The sequence below is a fragment of the Acanthochromis polyacanthus genome, chromosome 6 (genome assembly GCF_021347895.1).
Source record: "Acanthochromis polyacanthus isolate Apoly-LR-REF ecotype Palm Island chromosome 6, KAUST_Apoly_ChrSc, whole genome shotgun sequence".
In the NCBI taxonomy this organism is placed as follows: domain Eukaryota; kingdom Metazoa; phylum Chordata; class Actinopteri; family Pomacentridae; genus Acanthochromis; species Acanthochromis polyacanthus.
Genome location: NC_067118.1, coordinates 2,267,232 through 2,290,959, shown reverse-complemented (window position 1 = coordinate 2,290,959; position 23,728 = coordinate 2,267,232). Strand labels below are relative to the sequence as shown.

The 23,728-nt window shown below is 37.1% G+C and overlaps 1 protein-coding gene and 1 long non-coding RNA gene across 3 annotated transcripts in view; one reads left to right on the top strand and one right to left on the bottom strand.

The window, feature by feature from the left end:
• The window catches only part of LOC110950450 (nucleolar protein 4-like), a 200,969-nt gene extending 189,014 nt beyond the window's left edge, over window positions 1-11,955 (bottom strand). Inside the window, exon 1 of one of the 2 annotated variants that reach the window (XM_051949499.1) lies at window positions 10,783-11,955. In XM_051949499.1, coding sequence (XP_051805459.1) covers window positions 10,783-11,181 — 399 coding nt within the window. In that variant the 5' untranslated portion in view covers window positions 11,182-11,955. The remainder of the gene's footprint in view (window positions 1-10,782) is intronic. The other variant, XM_051949498.1, reaches the window with a different exon arrangement.
• Window positions 11,956-11,982: 27 nt separating this feature from the next.
• LOC127534411 (uncharacterized) lies at window positions 11,983-23,494 on the top strand. Its single transcript, XR_007942571.1, has 2 exons — window positions 11,983-18,138; window positions 18,624-23,494. It is a non-coding gene; the product is annotated as an uncharacterized LOC127534411 (long non-coding RNA).
• Window positions 23,495-23,728: the final 234 nt, after the last annotated feature.

Sequence of the window (23,728 nt, the reverse complement as noted above, 5' to 3'; positions counted from 1 at the left end):
CTCTTTTGTCGTTTTGTGTCTCATTTTTGTAACATTTTGGCTTGTTTTTTTCCATTTTTTGTCGCTTAGTAACTTTTTTGTTGAATTTTTTAGTCTCTCTTGTTTAGTTTTGTCTCATTTGTCTCATTTTTTGTCATTTTGTGTCTCGTTTTTGTAATATTTAGTCTTCTTTGTTGTTTTTTTGTCTGACTTGTCACATGTTTTGTCATTTTGTTTCTCATTTTTGTAATAGTTTGTGTTGTTTTTGTCTGACTTGTTTGTCACACATTTTGTCATTTTGTTTCTCATTTTTGTAATAGTTTGTGTTGTTTTTGTCTGACTTATTTGTCATATGTTTTGTTTTGTCTTGTGTTTTTTGTTTTATTTGTATCATTTTGTGTGTTGCTTTATTCGTTGATTTGTGTGTTGTTTTTGTGGTTTTGTGCTTTTTTGTCTCACTTGTGTTGTTTGTCTATTTTTTAGTCGTTTGTTTTCTCATTTTAGTCATTTTTTGGTCTCGTTTTTGTCAAATTTTTGTTTTGTTTTGTGTTGTTTTTCTCATTTTTGTCATTTTGTGTCTCATTTTTGTGGTTGTTTTTTTGTCTGACTTTTGTTCTTTTGATCAGACATGGTTCAGTTCCAGGTGACTAAATGTTGTTCCTTTGTAGACACTCTGATCTATAAGTTTATTGTAGAAATGACAAACTGAGGATGAATGTTGCTGAAACTGAATTTATTTTTCTTCAGTAATCTCAGGTTGTTCATGATGTTTAGTAAACAGATAATTCCTTTAACATTTTTACAGTAAAACAAAGGAACCATTAGGAGTTGTGGTTTTTATAGGTTTATCATGCTGTGACTTTAAACTTCAGACTGGAACCTGAACTGTGATGAGTTTAACACCTCTGAAATATAATATATTAGTGAATTTACGTTTTTGAATTCAGCATAAACAACTAAAAACTACTGCAAAAAAGAAAGATGTTCACTAATTTTATAGTTTTAAAAATCTGTGATGCTCCAGAATAAACAGTTTGAGAGAATTTCTGACCATTTTTCTGCTCTAAAATCAGTTTATCAGTGCTTTAAAACCACAGAGCTGATTCTGTGACATATATGAGCAGAATATGACTTTAATAAATGCTCTTTGATACACATGAACAGAGTACTACCTTAATAAGGGCTCTACATGCACCTCGGGGTGACTTCCTCCTCTCCAGCAGAACACTCCCAGCAGCTAATTAAGCTAATTAAAAAGTTCCCTGTTGGATTAATTGAAGGGGAGGCTTTTTTTTTCTGCCAGGACTCGGTTAGTTGACTGAAGTAAAAAAGTCAATCAGACACCATGAAGCTTCTGGAGTTTTCATTTCAGTGCGTTTTCACACAAAGAAATGTGTTCAGACAATGAGTGAAGGAAGCAGCGGTTTGAGCGTTTTCAGTCCAGTGGACAAAGTGATTTCAATGCAATTTCTGCAGAAATTCTGCAAATGTCTCTGCAGATGTTTGTTCTATTAGTGAGTGAAAATTTGGTGTTCATGCTCGAGTATGTTGTTTGTGCACAAGGCAGCCCTGTGATTTCTGAATTTAGAGTTTCTATCAGCTCTTCTTTCCGTTTTGTGCAGCGATCGTTTCGCTCGACTCCATTTTTGAGGGGAAATAAAGGAATGGTGTCTGCATCTGAGTGGAAAAACAGTTCAACAACTAACTTTGGCTGGTTTTTCTTAGGTGGTGTTTTGCGATGTGTTTGTCATTTTTAGAATTCTCACAATGATTAAACTGTGCAGAGACAATAAATTTGAAGTGATTCACAAAAATGACACTAAAAGATGCCAAAATTATGGTAATAGAGGCAAAAATGATGCCAAAAGTTAGACAAATGACAGTAAAAGATGCAAAATGACAAAAAGCTGCAAAACTAAATGAAAAGATGCAAAAATGACACTAAAATTTGTAGAAAATGATGGTAAAATATGCAAAAATGACAATGAAAGATGCAAAAAATTACACTAAATTATCTAAAAATTAGGCTAAAAGGGGCAAAAATAATGCCAGAAGTTACAAAAATATCACTAAAATTTCCAAAAAAAATGGCGCAAAAAGATGCAAAAATGACACTAAATTATGCAAAAAATATGCCACGAGGCAAAATGATGCCAAAAGTTACAAATATGCCACTAAAAGATGCAAAATGACTAAAAGTTGCAAAAATGACTTTAAAAGATGTAAAAATGATATTAAAATTTGCAGAAAATGACACTAAAAGATGCAAAAGACACTGAAAAATGCAAAAGACACTAAAATGACACTAAAACGCGCAAAAATGTCACTAAAAGACAATACAATACTGAAATGACACTACATTATGCAAAAATTATGCTAAAAGAGGCAAAAATGATGACAAAAGTTACAAAAATGTCACTAAAAGCTGCAAAAATTCATCATCTGCATGTTTTACTCTTATTTCCAGTTCATTCATGAGTCCTGTTTCATTTTCCTGAACATCATCCAGCTCAGACAGAAGCAGAGCAACACTCGTCTCTTCAGTCTGATAGTCGGGTCAGAACCGTTGGCTGTGAAGCTGATTTCACATCCAGAGCAGCTCAACACGTCCAGCCTCAGCCAGCAGGTAGAGACGCCTCACAAACAGAACTACAGGGTCAGCCTCCCCACAGAAAACTGAGATGTTTAAAGAAATAAACACTCAGATCTGCTGCACGGCTTCTCCCAGCTTTCATTCGGTTGACGCAATAAAAACCCACCTTTTATAAAAATGCAGCTCTATGGAATCAGAACAACATGAAGAAGAGAGAATGAAGAAATGAATTCTGTCAGTAGGACTCAGATAGATTGACACAAAGAGACAAAAACAGCATAAAAAGACACAAAAACTGCACTGACGGGTGCAAGAATGTCACTAAAAGATCCAAAACCGACACTAAAAGATGCAAAAGACATTAAAAGATGGAAAAGTCACACAAAAAGATGCAAAAATGACAATAAAAGAAGCAAAAGACACTAAAAGATGCAAAAATGGCACTAAAAAAATCCAAAAATGACACTAAAAGATGCAATCATGACATCAAAAGATACAAAAATGACACTAAAAGATGCAAAAATGACACTAAAAGATGCAAAAATGACACTAAAAGATGCAAAATGTCCCTATAAGACCCAAAAAATGACACTGAAAGGTGCAAAAATTATATGAAAAGATGGGAGAAAAACACAAAGAAATGCAAAAATGAAACAAAAAATTGCAAAAACTACATTGAAAGATGCAAAAACGTTTCTCAAAGATGCAAACATGAGACTAAAAGATGTAAACATATCACTAAAAGATGTAAAAATTACAATAAAAGACGAAAAAAATGACAGTAAAAGATGCAAAAGACACTAAAAAATGCAAAAAATTACACTAAAAGATCCAAAAATGACCGTAAAAGATATAAAAGTGACACAAAAATATGCAAAATTAGACAGAAAGACGCAAAAATGACAATAAAAGATGCAAAAACTCTCAGCTCTGATGTTCTCGGACACAAAACCGGATGGGATGGATCAGCTGAGCGGTAACCATGACAACCAGCACCTCAATCCATCCACCTCAAACCGCCTCAGTTTGGAGATAAAACATAAAACTTTCACACCACTGAGCTTTGAGACGTGCAGTAATAATAATAATTTCTAAATTTAAAGCAGCGTTTTCCATCCAGATCTGTCATCCGTCTTTGCTACACTCTGCTGTCAACAAGTCTCTCCAGCTAAGAGTCTCTCCAGCATCAAGCAGCATCAAGCAGCATCCACACACACTCAGAAACACAAAACACAGAGGAGCTGAGACCATTTCTGCTCAATCACCTGTGAAAATAACATCTGCAGGCATTTAACAGCTTTAAATACAGAAAATATTCAAGATTCTGCAGCAAAAACACAGACGAGACTGAGGTTTTCTAACTAAACGAGCACATTATCTGGTTTTCTACAAGTCAAACACAACAAAAATAAACACTTTTTTTCAGTTACCTAATAATCAGTGCCATAAAAACGAGTCCTAACTCATGAAAACAGGTTGCTCCAGCTGGTTTTGCATGATATTTAACAGGAATTTTAAGTTTTAACACAAGTATTTAAGTCTACAAACACGGAAGAACTGAGTCTATTTCTGCAAAACCACCTGTAGAACATCTGCAGATATTTTAGCAGCATTAAAACTGGAAAATACTGAAGATGCTGCAGGAAAAATACAGATATGACTGAGGTTTTTAACTAAATGTGCACATTGTTTGCTGCAAAAATGACACTAAAAGATGCTAAAATGTCCCTATAAGACGCAAAAATGACACTGAAAGATGCAAACATTATATGAAAAGATGGAAAAAAAGACACAAAAAGATATAAAAATGAAACAAAATGCAAAAATGAAAGGAACAGTGCAAAAACTACAGTGAAAGTTGCAAAAACGTTTCTCAAAGATGTAAACAAGACACTAAAAAATATGAGCACGTCTCTAAAAGATGTAAAAATGATACTAAAAGGTGCGATAATGAAACAAAAAGATGCAATATTAACATAAAAAGATGCAAAAACTGTATTAAAGTTGCAAGAATAACACTGAAAGATGCAAAAAATGACACTAAAAGATACAAAAATTACATTAAAAGGTGCAAAAATGACAGTAAAAAAATGTTTAAAAAATGACGTTGCAAGACGCAGAAAAGGCACTGAAAGATGCAAAAATTACACCAAAAGGAGCTAAAATTACATGAAAAGTCAGAAAAAAGACACAAAAAGATACAAAAATGAAGCAAAAAACGCAAAAATGACACTAAAAGATGGAAACATGTCTATAAAAGATGCAAAAATTAAATGAAAAGTGTCAACACAAATTTATAACAAACATGGAAGATCTGAGTCTGTTTCTGCAAAATCAACATTTTATCAGCTTTAAAGGTCCCATATTATGCTATTTTTCAGTCACGTCATATAGGTCTCAGAAGCCCAAAACATAGTATTTAAGTTTGTTCTCCCCAAAATCATCCTTTGTTCGGAGTTTCAGCGTTCGAAAAAGTCACTCTCACCAGCCCTCCTCAGAACAAGCTGTTTCTGGTTTCTTTCAGCAGTCAGGGGGAGGAGTTAAATCTGCTTATTTCATCATAAGCGGACCCAAATCAAAATCGGACGTTTGAGCAGGCATTTTCACAAAATGTGGTGTAGCAAGGCAGGGAGGAAACAGACAGTTTTCAAATTCAAACCTCATCATGAGCTACTGCAACACACACTACTGTAAGAACACTTTCACAAAGTGAGGTTTGCATAATATGTCCCCTTTAAATTGGGAAAATGCTGAAGATTCTGCTTAGAAGTGCTGCAAAAATAAAGACGTGACAGGTTTTCCAGCAAAATGTGCACATTATTTTTTCTTTTCTACGGTCTGTAACTCTCTCTACACTTAAAAGAAAATCATGTTTGGGTTCAACAACAACAAAAAAACAACAGTTTGCCTCAACCGTCTTCTTCTAATGAATGTAAATTCAACCAACAAACTGCAAGTATTTCAGTATTTTTAATTACTGGATGATTAGTGGCATAAACAAGTTTTTTAATTCAGTTACTCACAAAAAAAGCTGCTCCAAAGAGTTTTCCTAAAAGGAATTTTACATGTTCCATCTTTAAATCATCTGCAGACATTTTAGCAGCTTTAAATCTGAAAAATGTTCATGATTCTGTTTGGAAATGCAGCAAAAATAAAGATGTAACTGGCTTTTTAGCATGAATTTTGATTAAAACCCACAATAAATACATTTTTAAGTTGATTTCTCCTAAAAATAAGTTGCTGTGACTACTTTTTCAGTCTTATTTTAATTAATTTTAGTGTTTAATTACCGTAATAATCACCAACACAAGTTCTGGTTAGAGTTTTGTTTTTCAGCTGCACCCAAACAAGCCAAAAAACATTTTCAACCTCTAAAACGATCACTTTTGACTCCCGTGTTGCACAAAAACAAACCCCTAAAGAACTCTATTTGTTGATCAGTCCTATCTGTGGTTATTTCTTGTATATTTAACATCATGTTTCTCACATTTGCTGCTGCTGGACGTTCACATTTCTGCTGGTTTCTGGTGAAAAACTGAATCCAGGAAGCTGCAGAATGAAACACCTGAGCTGCTAATCGGACTGTACCAAGTTTGAGCCTCATGGGGGGGGGGGGGGGGGGGGGTTGGTTGATCTCAATATTATCTAATTAATTTGACTTAAGATTTTTTTTAACTGAATTGAACTGAAACTGACAAAATGCTTTTACTGATTCAAACACGACTCAAAATAAAAAGTGACTTATAGACATTCTGGTGGATCAAACCATATGAAGACAACAACAAGAGGAACATAAAACACAAACAGAAAGCAGAAAGAACATAAAACAGCACATTTAGTCTTCAGTAACAGAAAGAAAAATTAAAAAAAATGTCACTAAAAACAGAAAAACTACACTAAAAGATGCAAAAATGACATTAAAAGAAAAAGAAAAGACACGAAAATGACACAGTAACAAAACAGTATTGTGGTGCATTTGTCAATCTAAAGTCCTGCAGCTCCGTGGAAACAGAACGACACGAAGAAGGAGAGAGAACGAAGAAATGTCTTCTGTGCAGAATGACACAAACCAACAGAAATACCACTAAAAGATGCAAAAATGACAGTAGAAAACAGAAAAATTAAATTAAAAGATGCAAAAATCACACCAAAAGATGCAAAAAGTACACTAACATATGTTAAATTAGACAAAAATATTCAAAAATGACACTAAAATATGCAAAAAATAAACAGAAAAGCTGCAAAAATGTACTAAAAGATGCAAAAACTACATTATAAGATGCAAAAATGACACTAAAAGATGCAAAGTTAGACAAAAAAATGCAAAAATATAACTAAAAGATGTAAAAATGACATTAAAATATGCAAAAAAAGCTGCAAAAATGCAATAAAAGATGCAAAAATTACATTAACAAACTGAAAAATACATTATAAGATGCAAAAATGACACTAAAAAATGCAAAGTTAGACAAAAAGATGCAAAAATATAACTAAAAGATGCAAAAATGACACTAACAAACTAAAAAAATACACTATAAGACGCAAAAATGACATTAAAAGATGCTACATTTGACAAAAAGTTGCATATATTATTCTAAAATTTTTAAAAATGACACTACAAGATGCAAAAATTTGACAAAAAGAAGCAAAAAGTCAAATGAAACCAGGAAGCAGCAGAATTAAATACCTGAGCTGCTAATCAGACTGTACCAAGTGCCACCTTATGGGGGGGGGGAGGGGCAGAGGTTGGTTGATTTGAATATTATCTTATTCATTTGACTAAGTTGAGATATTGTTTGGATTTGTTAATATGTTAATTCTGTCAAAGTGGACTAAATGTGTTTTGGGTTTTTTGTGTGGTTTTTCTACGGGTTTTCTGCCCCCCCCCCCCCCCAGCCCGCTGTTGTGTTCATATGGTTTGATCCACTACATTATATTTAGGTCACCTTTTGTTTTGAGTTCAGTAACGTCATTTTGTCAGTTAGTCTTGGTTTAATTTAGGTCATTCGACATCGTTTAAGAACTTTGGTGCTTTTCTAACCTTGTTTTTGTCATTTTTGGGGTAAAATAAAACAGATTTTCTGAATTCACACACAGAATTACATTTATTTTTTCATTAAAATGCAACTTTCTGCTGGAAATCCTCGACTCCTCACATTAATGTGGTGTTATTTTGATGTTTATCACCACCTAAAAACATTTTTACGGACAGCAGCTTCCCTTAGCAAGACAACACGACACACCAGAGCACAAAACCTGCTCAGGATCAGCTCGAGGAACACGACCAAGAGCCACACATTATATTTAAATGAAGGCAGAAAAACACGAAATCTGACTTCAACAACTTTCACCAGCCATGTGGAAGTTCATCTGCAGATCTGGTGCAGCTTTCAGGCAACATACGGTCAAAATCAACAATTTCTGTGGCTTTAACTGGTAAATGAAACACTACATGCTGTAATTCTCACTTCTATAAATCCATCTGAATCAAGAAACCAGCAACAGGAAGTAGTTTCTGCACCGAATATTCCGTTTTTTGTCAGGATAAATTGTAGTAAAGTGCTCAGCAGTGAATTAAAAAGCAGAAGTTTCTGTTTCCTTGATGACTATTTCACTGCTGCATCATTTTTTAGAGTCAAGTGTAGACATTTATAGAGCTAAACATGAGGAGGCATTTCCTGCGAGCAAGATTTTTCACAATAAAGTTAAATATTTAATACATTTTACTGCTGTTAATTAGAAGCACTCTTGTATAGAACTATATTGCACCTACCCGCACTCTAAAACTTAAATTAAATATATATCTCTAACAGTTTGCATCGATATTTTTATTCTTGACAATCTTTTATGGAATTATGCTCGACCAACAAACTAAAAAAGTTCCACAATTAAATGTGAAAATATTTGTTTATGTTCATAGAATTAAATCCTGAAGAAAAGAAGAAGTTGTGAAGCCAATTGCATAAGTTGAATTTAGTTTAAATCAAATAAAGCAGAAATTTGAGTTTGAATTCAGCACAATGTTAAGTTGATGATACATTATGTTAGTGCAACCTTTCAAAATAAAAGTCGCAGCTTACAAAGTTTGTCTAAATTTGCAAATTAGATCCTTTTTCCACTTTGCAGCGAACCGTTTCAGTAGAAGAAATTAGTAGCGTGAATTATTTTTGCAGCCATTGGACTTAAGTTGATGCAACATTATTATATCAACCCAATTTTTCAAAATAAAGGTCACAGCTTCCAAAGTTTGTCTAAATTTGCAAATTAGATCTCTTTTCATTTTGCAATGAAGCATTTAAGCGGAAGAAATTAGTAGCGTGAATTATTTTTGCAGCTATTGGACTTAAGTTGATGCAACATTATTATATCAACCCAACTTTTCAAAATAAATTTGTAAATTAGATTTATTTTTGCAGCCAAGCATTTAATTCAGTGGAAGAAACTGGTACTTTTAATTCCTTTACAGCCAAACTGGACTTAAGTTGATGCAGCATTATTGTGGCAACTCAACCTTTCAAAATAAAAGTTGCAACTTAAAAAGCTGACCTGAATCCATAAATAAGTTTGTTTTATTTGAACCTTGCAGTCATTTCAGTGAATGGTGAAAATAAGAACCATGAATTCATTATCCGAATATAAATGCTCAGCAGTGAACCAATCTGCTAAAACTGATGCAACTACTAATATTATTTTATCAATACAGACTATCAAAGTAAAAGTTGCAGCTTAAAAAATGGACCTAAATCCACGAAGTCATGCATTTCAGTTGGTGGAGGAAATAGAAACCATGAATCATGTTTTAGAGTCTAAATGTTCAGCAGGGAACCAAACTGGACTTGCTTCAGTTGATGCAACATTCTTATGTCAACCTAACCTTTCAAAATAAAAGCTGCAGCTTGAAAGGTTGATCTAGAATCTGTAAATTAGATCTGTTTTTCATTCTATCTTGCAGCCAAGCATTTAGTTAAGTGGTAGAAATAGGTACTTGAATTAGTTTTAAAACCAAACTGGACTTGCTTCAGTTGATGTCACATCATTACGTCAACCTAAAAAAAATTGCAGCTGTGCCTCTCAATAAGTGGTGGAAACAGAAACCACCACTTATTGAATCACGTTTTAGAGTGCAAATGTTCAGCGCTGAACCTGCTTCAGTTGATGCAACAATACTATGTCAACCCAACCTTTCAAAATAAAGGTTGCAGCTTAAAGGGTTGATCTAAATTGGGTTTTATTTTAACTTTCAGACAGGCATTTCAGCAAATGATTTAAACAGGTACCATGAGTCACTTTCAGAGCCAAACTGGACTTGCTGAAGTTGATGCAACAATGCTATGTCAACCCAGACTATCAAAATAAAAGTTGCAGCTTAAAGTTTATGTAAATCCATAAATTAGATTTAAAAATGAATAAATCAAATACTGCAGTCCAATCCATTTTCAACATACAAATGCTCAGCAGTGAAGCAAACTGCTAAAGTTGGTGCAAGATTATGTCAACTTGATCTTTCAAAATAAAGGTTGCAGCTTAAAAAGTTTATCTAAATTTGTTCTTTTTAAAAATCTTGCAGCCATGCATTTCAGTAAGTGGACGAAACAGGCACCATTAATCACGTTTTAGAGCGTAAATGTTCAGCAGCCAAAGAAGCAAACTGGACTTAAACATGTCAATCCAACTTTTCAAAATAAAGGTGGAAGCTTCAACAGTTGATCTAAATCCATATTCATTTATTTATTTGCAGTCATGCTTTTCAGTAATTGGTGGCAATAAGGACCATGGATCAGTTTTCAGAGCGTAAATCCTCAGCAGTGAACCAAACTGTTGAAACTGATCTAAAGCTCTAAAGGCTTATTTAACATCAGTAAATTGGATTTGGTTTGTGCTGCAGACAGAACTGATGCAGAGAGCTTCAGCTGATGATGAACAGGTGTTTCTGCACCTGTGGATCTGAGCCAAGAGAAGTTGTACCGCTTCAGGACACACGCGCACACGCACTCAGAGACTCAGAGAGAGAGAGAGAGAGACAGATACAACCCCACACAGCGTGTTTCTTTAGGAAAATGAGTGCAGCCTGCAGTGGACACCTCATGACAGCGCGCGCGCACTCACGCACACACGCACACACACACACACACACACACACACACACACACACACACACACACACACACACACGCACGCACGGGCACTCTGAAAGAGGAAGACGCACTAACCGTCGCCTTGATGGGGACGTACAGCACCGCTCTGTCTGCTCCGAGCTCCGCGTCCTGCACAGATCCCACCGTGAACCCTTTGGACTTGACCCAGAACTTGAACTTGGCGTTGATGTGTCCGCCGTTCCTCTCCTGGACCACCGACCCGCGGCTGTTCTCCTGACCCCCCACCCCCCGGCTGTTCTCCTCGTCGCCCTGCAGCAGCGTCTGGACTATCTTGTTGTACTTGCGCCGGGTCACGGTCTTGGTCTTCCCGGAGTCCCCGTAGGTCCGGAGGCACCAGTCCTGGAACTCCCCGAACATCTCCGGCTCCGGAGCTCCGCCGCCTCCTCCGGGACTCCTCTGCTGGCTGTCGGTACCGGAGGAGTCTCCGCCGCTGGCCGCTTTCCTGCTTGTCATGATGACACTCTGTTGTCCGGTAAATTCGCCTCTTTTTTTAGCGAATCACAGAATCCACAAATAAACAAATCCGGTGGAAAAACCCGGACCTCGGACCGTCCCCGGTGCGCTCAGACCCTCCAGAGACGCTCCGAGCCTCCCGGTCCCGTCCGACGGTGGACCGGAGCTCTAGATCCGCCGCTCTTCCTCCTATTACGCACCACCGAAGCAGAACAACGAGGCTTCCGATGCCGCGACGGCGACAATGTGCGTCCGGTGTGAATAAGCTGTGCTCGGAGGGAGGCACCGGGAGGGGGCGGGCAGGAACCGGCCGGGCTGCCCTGCTCAGACACACCTGTTATCAGCGTGGGTCGGTGGGCCTGTCCCGTGGGGAGGTCGGGTAGCGCCTCCTCGTCCTCCGGAGAAAGGAGGCGGCTTTAGACGCGGCGGTGGAGGCTTTTCTGCACGTTTGGTTCCGTCAGCATCGACACGAAGACGCGCACATTTTCCACAGACACGAATATTGTGACATTACCACGAGCCTTCCTCCTCCTCCCCCTCCTCCTCTTCCTCCGGGCTGATGGCAGAGCAGCGGACACCTGTTTGAATCCTTCGCGGCGCGGCGCTCCGACTCACGGAAACCGACCTGCTGCTCCTGTCTCTGTCTGCAGCGGCTCCGGTCGTCCCGGATCCAGCAGAAAGCTCCTCTACGCGGCTCCGCTCGGCCTCAGCGGCGGGACACGAAGCTGCACATCGAGCTGCGAACGAGGAAGTGTTGAAAATGACCAAAACGCGCAGCGCGCCGCTGTGCCAAGCGGCCGGTTCGTGTCAACAGGGGGAGGAACCGAGACTGGAGGAGGACAAGGAGAAAGATCTGCTCAGAAAACCTCAAAATACTAACAAATGCGTGAAAAAAGAAAAACATATTTCTGCCTTTTTCCAAATAAAAATCAACCAAATCTGAAAACAATCCCACCAAACTTCCTGACAACATCTGGTTCTTCAACTTTATTAATGATCAGTTCTTCCTTCAGACTGGGAATATTTCCAACTCAGAATGTGACCAGATTGACAAAAACATCAATCAAATTACCTCAAACACAGAAACTTTTCCACAACGACTCAGAACTTCGAATGGTCAACAATGGCTCATTTTGTCTTTATGACTCAAAAGTAAAATACTATAAAATTGACTAAAAAATGTCAAGATTATTCAAAATACCTCAAAGATATCCATATTGCCTCTAAACCTTTCTGAAACCATATATTTAGCTTTAAATGACTCAAATATTGTCCAAAATTATGAAAAATAAAGGTCTAAAACTCATCCAGAATGTCTCAAAGCTTTTCCAAAACTATACGGGTTAGATGGTAAAGTGAGAATATTCCATTAAAAAAAATCAAAAGAACCTTCTCAGACCATCTGGTTCTTCATCTCCAGTTACTATTAATGATCAGAGTTCTACCTTCAAACTGTGAATGTTTCCAGTTCCAGGTCCCTGAAGTACATAGAGGTCCCTGAAGTCCAGATTTATCACTTTTTGATGGACTTTGTGGTTCTGGGAAAACTGCACCAGATCAGTTTTACAGCCATCCAGGTGTCACAGTCTAAAGACTAAGAGACAACACACCTAGAAACTTTAGTAGAACACTTCAAAATTTGAAAACTTGTCAAAAATGTCTCATAAAATGGTCCATAAAATTAAGACTCAAGATATCAGATTCTAATCAGTGATCTTTCCAGTTGTCAGTAGATCTACTCTAGAACTTTCTCCAGTTGTCAGTAGGTCTACTCTAGAACTTTCTACAGTTGTTGGTAGGTCTACTCTAGAACTTTCTCCAGGAGACGTTCTCTGTTCCTGCTTCCAGTCTTTAACCCATAAGAACCCAGACCCTTTTTCCTTAAATGACTTAATGAGTTAAGATCAGACATAAAGCTTTACAAGGAACAGACTGGGGCACTCAAAGTGCTTGTTACACTGGTGTCACTGTGGGTTCTTATGGATTAAGTTTAGTCTCAGAACATTCCAGGTCCTTGAAGTCTTTAGAGGTGGATCCAGATTTATCACTTTTTAATGGATATTTTGGTTCTGATAAAAACTGACACCAGATCAGTTTTACATCCATCCATGAGTCACAGTCTAAAGACTAAATCTCATTGTATCAAAATCAGAAAAAAAATGTCTAAAATAAATCAAAAATGCTCAGATTACCTCAAACTGATCCTAACTACCTGGATTTATTTCCAGAACAACTCAAAATGTGACCACATTGACAAAAACATCGACCAAGTAACCTTAGACAGCGGCACTAAACACCTAGGAACTTTTCCAGAACAATTCAGAACTTGAAAACTTGTCAAAAATGACTCATAAAATGGACCATAAAGACTCAGTTTATCAATATCACTCAAAATGAAAAGTCAAAATTGTGTCAAAATACCTCAAACGTATCCAGATTGCCTCCAAAACCGCACATTTTGCTTTAAATGACTCAAACATTTTCCAGAATCACGAAAAAACAAAGATATACAAAATGTCTAAAAATTCATCCAAAATACCTCAAAGCTTTTCCAAAATGACGCAGTTTAAATTAAAAAGTGAGGATGTCCATAAAAATACAACCAGAACCTCCATAGAACCAACTGGTTCTTCATCTCCAGTAACTTTATTCATGATCAGAGTTCTACCTTCAGACTGTGACTATTTCCAGATTTCCAGGTCCTTGAAGTCCATAGAGGAGAACATCCTCTGTAGAAAGTTCTAGACTAGACCTACAGACAACTGGACAGTTGTCAGTAGGTCTACTCTAGAACTTTCTCCAGTTGTCGTTAGGTCTACTCTAGAACTTTCTACAGGAGACGTTCTCCTTTCCTGCTTCCAGTCTTTAAATTTAGTCTCAGAACATTCCAGGTCCTTGAAGTCCATAGAGGTGGTTCCAGATTTATCACTTCTAAATGAACTTTTTCCATCATTTCTGAGCCTCAGAACTTCATCAATCCAGCAGATAGAACCATGATATTTAGGAGGAGAAACACATTGGCATTCTGGTGAAAACTGACACCAGATCAGTTTAAATCCACTTCAGACCTTTCTTCGTCATGATTTTTGTGCATTTTTAAGTCATTCAAGGCAGATTCTGAATAATGTCAGGTAGATGTTTGTCTTTTAGTTCTAATTTTGAGTCAAAGTTGTGGTTATTGTTTTTTTCAGGTTTTAAGTAACTCTAGCAATGTTTCAAGTATTTTTTTTAGGGTTTTAGGTATTTTGGGATAATCTTAGTTATTTCTGTTCATGTTTAATGCAATCAGTTGTAAGTTTTGTTCATTTTTGTGAAGTTTTGAACACAGTTTTTATCATTTTGAACAAGTCTGGTGCATTTGCAACAGTTTTGGATCAATTTTGGACAAATTATAAGACAGTTTGGACAAGTTTAAAACATTTTTAGTCATTTTGGACAAACTGAAACAGGAAACATGTCCACAGTACCAATGTTTGCAACCAGATCAGTTTCACATCCACTAAAAGGCGTCACAATCTAAACCCCAAATCTGGTATTTGTTCAGTTTTTCTATAGCCAACTTTGAACATCACTATTATGGGATGTATCATAGTTTCAACACTAAAACTGCACCAGTTCAAGTGCTGGTACCATGGATGTCTTTTCTGTTGTCTTTGTCCTGAAACTGGAAGAAAAATGTCCAAAAGATTCCAAGATGAACAAAAACCTGTCCAAAATTATTTAAACTTTATCTAAAATGACTTAAAATTTGACTAAAATGATAAAAACTTGACATAAAAAAACTGAAGAATTCACCAAAATCTGTTTAAAATGTGTCCACAATCACTTGAAAATCCGGTGTGAATGAGTGTTTATGGACATATCCACACATTCTACTAAAAAAACAGTGAACTCCTACTGATGTTAGAGCCTCAAAAGTTGGTGAAATGTCGACCAAAGACTGTATTTTAGTAGAAATATGGATCCATCCATATATAAATACACTGACAGGAACTTTCTAGAGACTCAACACCAGCCTGGATTTCAGATTTTGCAATTTTTCTCCATTTTCAGGAGCCAGTAATTATCTTTATTGTCATTTTGACACATTTGACTCATTTTGAACAGATTTCAAGTCATTTTGGACAAGATCGATTCAATTCTGACAATGTTTTAGCTTGTTTGGACTTTTTTTAGTCATTTTGGATGATTTTCAGTTATTTTAGACAGGTTTCAAGTCATTCTGGACACAGTTCATCTCATTGTGGACACAGTTTGAGTCATCTTAAACCATTTTCAGTCATCTTAGGTTTCATCCAAAAACATCGAAAAAATAGAACCTCATCTTGTCAAACTTTCCAAACATCATATTCTACTGATGTTAGAGCCTCAAAAGTTGGTGAAATGTCTAAATATAGTAGAAATATGAATCCATCCATATATATACACTTACAGGAGCTTTATGGAGACACAACAGCAACATCAAATCAAAATGTTGCACTTTTTTCAGTTTTCAAAGCCCATTAATTGAAAATATCTCCTCTGCTGGAAACTATTCTGTCTGAGTCCTCGCCACATTTCATAGCTGTGAGAGTTTTATGTCCGGACCATTAAAATTGTTTCTCAGAAAATGTTGGTTTATTTTAGGACGACTACACCAACTTCTCAGATCTGAAAACAAATGAAATTCTCAAAATTCAGTCAAAATCCTTCATTCTTGAGCACTAAATGGCAAATCAATAAAGACAGAGAGTGTCTGGTGTTTCATTTGACAGAAATTAGAGCATTTTCTGTCATTTACAAATAATTTGATGAGCAAAAATGTCTTCTGCTTGAGATAATTAAATCCCAGGTAACAAAACTTGTTAAAACAATCAATCAGTCATGTTTTTACGATCGGTTACATCTTCAGTAAAATGCTTCAAATGACTTTGTTGTAAAAAGCTACAAACAGACTTGCCTTGTCTAATATAAAAAGATTTTTTATTAAAATCAGAAAACAGATCCAGACCAGCTTTATGCAATCCACAACATCAGATTTTATTTTGTTGATTAGAATTTTCTGTAATTCAGACATTTACTGAACTCCAAGCTGTTTATGAGCATTTTGTTCTGAGTTTTCTCTGCTATCTAAAGTCCTGCAGCTCTATGGAAACAGAACAACATGAAGAAGGAGAAATGTCTTCTGTCAGTAAAACACAGTTAGAATGACAAAGAGATAAAAAATAGCACAGAAAGATGTAAAAGTGACACTGAAATACACCAAAATGACACTACAACATGCAAAAATGACATTAAAAGATACAAAAAATGACATTAAAAAAGTGAAAAACTCGCTAAAAGATGCTAAAATTACAGGAAAAACTGAAAAGTTACACAAGAAGATGCAAAAATGACGCTAAAAGATGGAAAAGTGACACTAAAAGACACAAAAATGACATGAAAAGACACAAGAATGACGAAAAAATGAAAAAAATGTAACAAAAAAAGATTCAATAATGGTGGTGAAAGACAAAAAAATTTAACCAAAAGATGCAAAGAGGCAAAAAAAAAGTACAGTAACTACTGATGATGCAGAACTAGTTCCATTAAATGTGCAGTTCAGGTGTTTTTTTTGCTCATTTTTCTTCACTACAGGTTCATTTTTCTGTGCAATCTAAAGTCCTGCAGCTCCATGGACGAGAGAAACTGATTCCATATTTTGCAAAACATAGTAACAAGTAAAATTAAATTAAATTAAATTAAATCAAATAAGCAATGGAATCAATAATACTTCTGCAGATGCTTACAGATGTTAAAAACACTGTAAATAAAACATGGTGTCTCTACATACTGTTGATATTTTACTTGTGTCCTCTGCTCGGTGGAAACACTGCCTCCAGTTCAGCCAAAAACTCTGAATTTTAGAACCGTAGCTGTTCGTTGGACCTGAGTCAGTCATGGAGAATCAGTTACACAAAGGAGTGCAGATTTTTTTTCCTTTTTCCAGAACCTGTTTCCTTAAATGCTTTATTTTTGAAGAATTTCTAAACAATAACATTCCTTCAAACCTACCGGTGGGTTTTGGGGCTCAGAGGTCAGACAATGTGTGTAAATGTGAACTTTTATAACTTCTTTTTGCAGCTTTTACTCTGACTTCTCTTTCTGCTATTTACATTTTCTCATTCTTTTTATTTTTTGGCATTTTTTTCTGCCAGTGTTTCAGCTAAAATAAGGATCTAAACCAGAACAGACCAGACTAAAACAGCCGAGGAGTTTATCTGAGGTCTGGATGGAAGCAGAAACATGAAAATCAGGAAGCAGCTGGAAACTTTCTGCAGCCGTAAAGAGGAACAGCAGCTCCAGGTTCACATCGTGTTCCTCCTGCAAACAACCTCACTGTGTTCTCCTGGAGCAACTTAATTTAAAAAAATGTTTGTCAGCTAAACTTGTGTTTATAAAAATAGTTATGAAATTCCTTATGTAAAAGTCCATAAAAAATGTAGGAATACTAGTTTGAACAACTTAATGAGAGAAAACTTCTGAGCAGGGTGTCAGAAAAATGTAAAATGTAAATACTTCAGTGGTTCAAGAAAGAGACGAGTGAGGGAGGCCGCCAAGACACCTATGACTCCTCTGAAGGAGTTGCAAGAAGACACGTGCAGACTCTGAAGTCACCTGGAAGAAGGTTCTTTGGTCTGAGGAGACCAGGATGGAGCTTTTTGGATATCAGAGTAGATGATATGTTTGATGGACACCAAACACATGATTGAAGCATGGTGGAGGCAGCATCATGATGTGAAGCACGGTGGTGGCAGCATCATGATGTGAAGCATGGTGGTGGCAGCATCATGATGTGAAGCATGGTGGTGGCAGCATCATGATGTGAAGCATGTGGAGGCAGCATCATGATGTGAAGCACGGTGGTGGCAGCATCATGATGTGAAGCATGGTGGTGGCAGCATCATGATGTGAAGCATGTGGAGGCAGCATCATGATGTGAAGCATGGTGGTGACAGCATCATGATGTGAAGCATGTGGAGGCAGCATCATGATGTGAAGCACGGTGGAGGCAGCATCATGATGTGAAGCATGTGGAGGCAGCATCATGATGTGAAGCATGGTGGTGGCAGCATCATGATGTGAAGCATGGTGGTGGCAGCATCATGTATGAAGCATGGTGGTGGCAGCATCATGTATGAAGCATGGTGGTGGCAGCATCATGAGGTGAAGCACGGTGGTGGCAGCATCATGATGTGAAGCACGGTGGTGGCAGCATCATGATGTGAAGCATGTGGAGGCAGCATCATGATGTGAAGCATGGTGGTGGCAGCATCATGATGTGAAGCATGTGGAGGCAGCATCATGATGTGAAGCATGGTGGTGGCAGCATCATGATGTGAAGCATGGTGGTGGCAGCATCATGTATGAAGCATGGTGGTGGCAGCATCATGTATGAAGCATGGTGGTGGCAGCATCATGAGGTGAAGCATGGTGGTGGCAGCATCATGATGTGAAGCATGGTGGTGGCAGCATCATGATGTGAAGCATGGTGGTGGCAGCATCATGTATGAAGCATGGTGGTGGCAGCATCATGTATGAAGCATGGTGGTGGCAGCATCATGATGTGAAGCACGGTGGTGGCAGCATCATGATGTGAAGCACGGTGGTGGCAGCATCATGATGTGAAGCATGTGGAGGCAGCATCATGATGTGAAGCATGGTGGTGGCAGCATCATGATGTGAAGCATGTGGAGGCAGCATCATGATGTGAAGCATGTGGAGGCAGCATCATGATGTGAAGCATGGTGGTGGCAGCATCATGATGTGAAGCATGGTGGTGGCAGCATCATGTATGAAGCATGGTGGTGGCAGCATCATGTATGAAGCATGGTGGTGGCAGCATCATGAGGTGAAGCATGGTGGTGGCAGCATCATGATGTGAAGCATGGTGGTGGCATCATCATGATGTCCAAAAGGACTGAAAATGGTACAAAATGGCAAAATATTTGTCCAAAATTATCAAAAACCTGTCCAAAATGACTGAAAAGTTGTCCAAAATTACAAAATATTTGTAAAAAGTGACAAAAATCTGTTCAAAATGACCAAACATTTGTCCAAAAGGATTAAAAGATGTTCCAGAATGATTCAAAATTTGTTCAAATTATACAAAGCCTGTCCAAAACTTACATGGTTTTCTGTCAGAAGTTGTCCAAAATATCTTAAACTTATCCAAAATGCAACCAACAATTTATGAAATGACAAAAACTCAACTCAAATCACTCATTTTTTTTTATCAAAGTTACCAACGATCAGTCCAAAATTTCGCCAAACATGTCAGAAATGGTCTAAAATGAACCAATTATTTTTCCAAAATGCCTGAAACTGATCTAAAAACCTTTTATGAAATGACAAAAACCTCACACATATCACTCTTTATTTTACCAAAATATCTAAAAATTCAAGACCAACCAGCTCCCAACATGCTGATAGGAGCCTTAAAGTTCACCAGAATGAGCTTTTTAAAGTTTTCTCTGAATAATCAGAAACAGAAACTCATCCAGGGAACCAACACTGGTGATGGTTTGAGTACATTCAGGAACATTTCTGGGCATTTTCAGGAAGTTTTAAGTATTTTGGAGGTTGTTTTAAGCATATTTGTTCATCAAATTATGACTCATTTTGGTCAAATTTAGACATTTTTCTCAACATTTTGAGTAAGTTTTAGGTAATTTGAAGGTTTTTGGAGTAAATGGTTGTATTTATATAGCGCTTCTATCCAAAGCGCTCTACATGATACGTCACATTCACACACTGATGGTGGAAGCTGCGATGCAAGGCGCTAACCACAACCCACCAGCAGCAATTAGGGGTTTGGTGTCTTGCTCAGGGACACCTCGACATGAGCTCAACAGGCCGAGGATCAAACCGACAACCTTCCAGTTACAAGATGGCCACTCTACCCACTGAGCCATGCCGCCCCCAGGAGTAATTTCAAACTAATTTTAGTGAAGTATTGTGTAAATTTAGAAACTTTTATGGGTAGTTTTGATAAGTTTTAGGTATTTTGGAGGCTTTTTATGTAACTTAAAACAAGTTATGACTAACTTTGGGAAAGTTTGAAGGTCATTTGAACAAGTTTGAGGTATTTTTGGCGCATTTTGAGCAATTTTAAAACCATTTTGGATGTTTTACGGACGAGTCTGAGACTTTGCACAATTTTTCTGTGATTTTGGACAAAGAGGAACAAAAACACACCCAGGATACCAATGCTGGCGTTCAAACTAATATATATCCCATTTATGGACTTCCAGTGTTGCAATATTCACCTGATTTCCAACAGCACTGGAGACAGACGACAATCACCAACTGGAGAATCGTTTAGCTAACAGATAAGCTGCTAAAGAAGCTACAGGTAGCATGTTGTTATGCCTTGATAATTAATTAACGCCATCAAATAACTCACTAAACCTGTTGTAATTACTTATATGACCCTAGAAAAAACTCCAGGAATCCAGGCAGAAAGTGGTTCTGTCTCATTTTGAGCAGAAACATTGATCTTCAGCAGAGAAACCAGGTCTTCATGTGATCCATCAGCTCGGTCTGCTGCTGCTCTTCTTCACCATCTGAGGTCACATTCCATCCACCAAACCTCCACAAACTGAGCTTTTCTGAAACAAAAGAGGAATCACTGCAAGGCTTCGTCCTGCTCCGGGACGGTTCCTCAGGAGATTTCGTCACTCGTAGGGTTTCGTCTGAGCGTCGAGAAAGAGGAAGAACGAGAGAAAGAGGACGGTTTCACAGAGAAGGAACTCTGAGACGCTGGACGGCCTCGGATATGAGGAGAAACTCACCCTGAGTGGAGACAAATGCAAAGGAGGGAAAGAAAATGAACCAGATTACATGAAGGTTATGTTTACTGAACGTTAGTGGAGTTTATCAAAGTATTGTGGACATTATAAAACACGCAACAGCACAGAAAACAGCATAAAACGATGCAGAATCAACCTAACAGTAAAGTTTTCATGATTTTACTCTTTTTAGAGGTGTAAAAATGTTGAAAATAACACAGAGTTTACATCTTTAGACCATCAGCCACCATTGTTTGGTGTCCACAAACAAACATCCAGCCTGAAATTCTCACAAACTGAACAAAATCAAACGTTTTACAGAATCTGTCCAATGCAAACATTTATTTTGGGGGCAAATTTCTTAACTGAGACGTAGAATAAAGCGATTTTGATGAAAAATATTAATTTTAAGCTGAGATTTGAGTACATTTTTCCAACTAAGAGTCATTTAAAGACTGATAGGAAGTTGAAGATCTGATGATTCTTTCTGTTTTTGCACTTTCTGGCTCAGACAAAAGTTATAATTTTGGCATTTTAAAAAACAAAAATAACATGCCTCTGAAACCTGCGGTGCAAAGTTTGTCAAATGAAATATGACAAAAGACCCATAGTCTGGCTTTAATTTGATTTAGAAAATGAAAATAAGTTTGTTTTAGATTAACCGGTCATATAACCACAGAACTGGAGCAGCAGCTTGGACGTTAACCTGCAAGTTGCTTATTTTAAATATTATATTTTCTTTAATTAATTGTCATATTTTGCAGGATAATGTTTTTCTGTACGCAATGCAAATGTCTCATATGTGAGTTACATTTAAAACAAGATTTAGTGGTTGAAAAATGGGATAGACAGTTTGAAATAACTCTTGAATACAAGCACATTTTCTGAATGTTTTCTTACTTTTTAACTAATCAGATCATCTAAATTGAAATTTCTGCTTCATAAATACGGAAAAGAACAACATCTCTACTCTTGTGATTCTGGCTAACTTAGTGGTTGTCGAGCAGCAGTTGGTTTTTCCAGCAGTGAGGCCCAGAGCAGGACAAAGAGAAAAGAAAAAAAGGAAAGGAGAGCGTGAGGAGAAACTCGAGTGTTTTGAAACACTTTCACTTCCCGTAGTGGAAGGTTATTTTCATCCTCCTGGTCGAGTTTCTCTATTGTTTCCCTCCGTTGTTTTATTCCTACGGGGAAAGTCGTTCAGACGCAAACATAACGGCCGAGTTTGGACTCAGATCAACTTCAGAAAAACACAAAACCATTTATTTTCCTCTGTGGATCTAAGAAAATATCTGTGTGGGTGAGACGGTAAAATGCTGTCAGTCAGCGACAATTAGCTAAAAACTGAAAGTATGAAGCAGAAAATACGTGACTGACACAGTTTTCATGATGGTGCCTCCACCGTGCTTCAAATCAAGAAGCATGGTGGAGGCTTTAGAAAAAGGTTAAATGGTTGGACAGGCTTTGTATAATTTTAGACCATTTTGGAGTAATTTTGGACAAATATTTGGTCATTTTGGACACATTTTTATCATTTTGGACCAATTTCTGGTTCATTTTGGACATTTTTTTGGTCATTTTGGTAAAATAATGAGGGATTTGTGGGACGTTTTTGTCATTTCATAAAAATTGGATGCATTTTAAATAGATTAAAGATATTTTGGACAATTATTGGCCAAATATTTGCTTTACAATGTGTGATTGTAAAATACCGTTAAAGTATCGTTTTCATTATACAGATATTTGTCATTTTTGTCAGTTTTTTGTTTGTTCTTAAACAGTTGTTGATAATTGCAGTTCTCCACGGCATTTTAACATATTTTTTCTAACACCTGATCTAACACCAGATCTGTCATTTTGGACACAGTTTTGATCATTTTGTTTGAATTTAGCGTAATGCTGAATAGGTTTAAGGCATTTTGGAGAATTATTGGCTCATTTTGGACAATTTCTAACATGTTTTGTATAATTTTGGACAGATTTTCTGTCATTTTGGACCATTTTGGTTCATTTTGGACAAATGTTTGGTCATTTTGGTTGAATTTTGAGTAATACTGAAAAGGTTTAAGGCATTTTCAACAATCATTGGCTCATTGTGGACATTTTCTAACATGTTTTGCATTATTTTGAACAATTATTTTGGTCATTTTTACCGATTTTTGGTCATTTTGGTAAAATAATGAATGATTTGGGGGAAATTTTGCCATAGTTGTTAGCGTTTTGTTTGTTTTTAAACAGTTTTTCCTAATTGGTTTTTCCCAGTAGGACTCCACAGTGTTTTAGTAGATTTGTCATTTTGGACAGATTTTCTGTAAGTTTCTTGCAGTTTAAAACAAATGAATTTTTAATTTTTACCCATATTGAACACCAGAATCATCTTTTAGCTTCCATTCATTCTGTGCCAAAACAATCTTCTAATATTTTGACCCTTGCAAAATGTAAAATGGAGTTTTTCTTTGCTCAAGGGAATTAAAAGCATGATAATTCTGACTAATAGACCATTTTAACCGGTGTTTTCTGCCTGTTTCTTTGTGGTTCCTGGTGGAGCTGAGCTGTATTTTCTTCTCCAGGTTGTGCTAGACGTTGTTTTGCTGCTTCCAGGCCGGTTAGCTCTGCTAGCCGCACACTCCTGCTGGTAATGTTTGTAGCCTTCGGTCCGGTCAGAAATGACTGTCGTCCTCTAAAGGGTGAGGAGAACGTTGGCCCACAACACCCCCATCCCTCCATCCACACTCTGAATG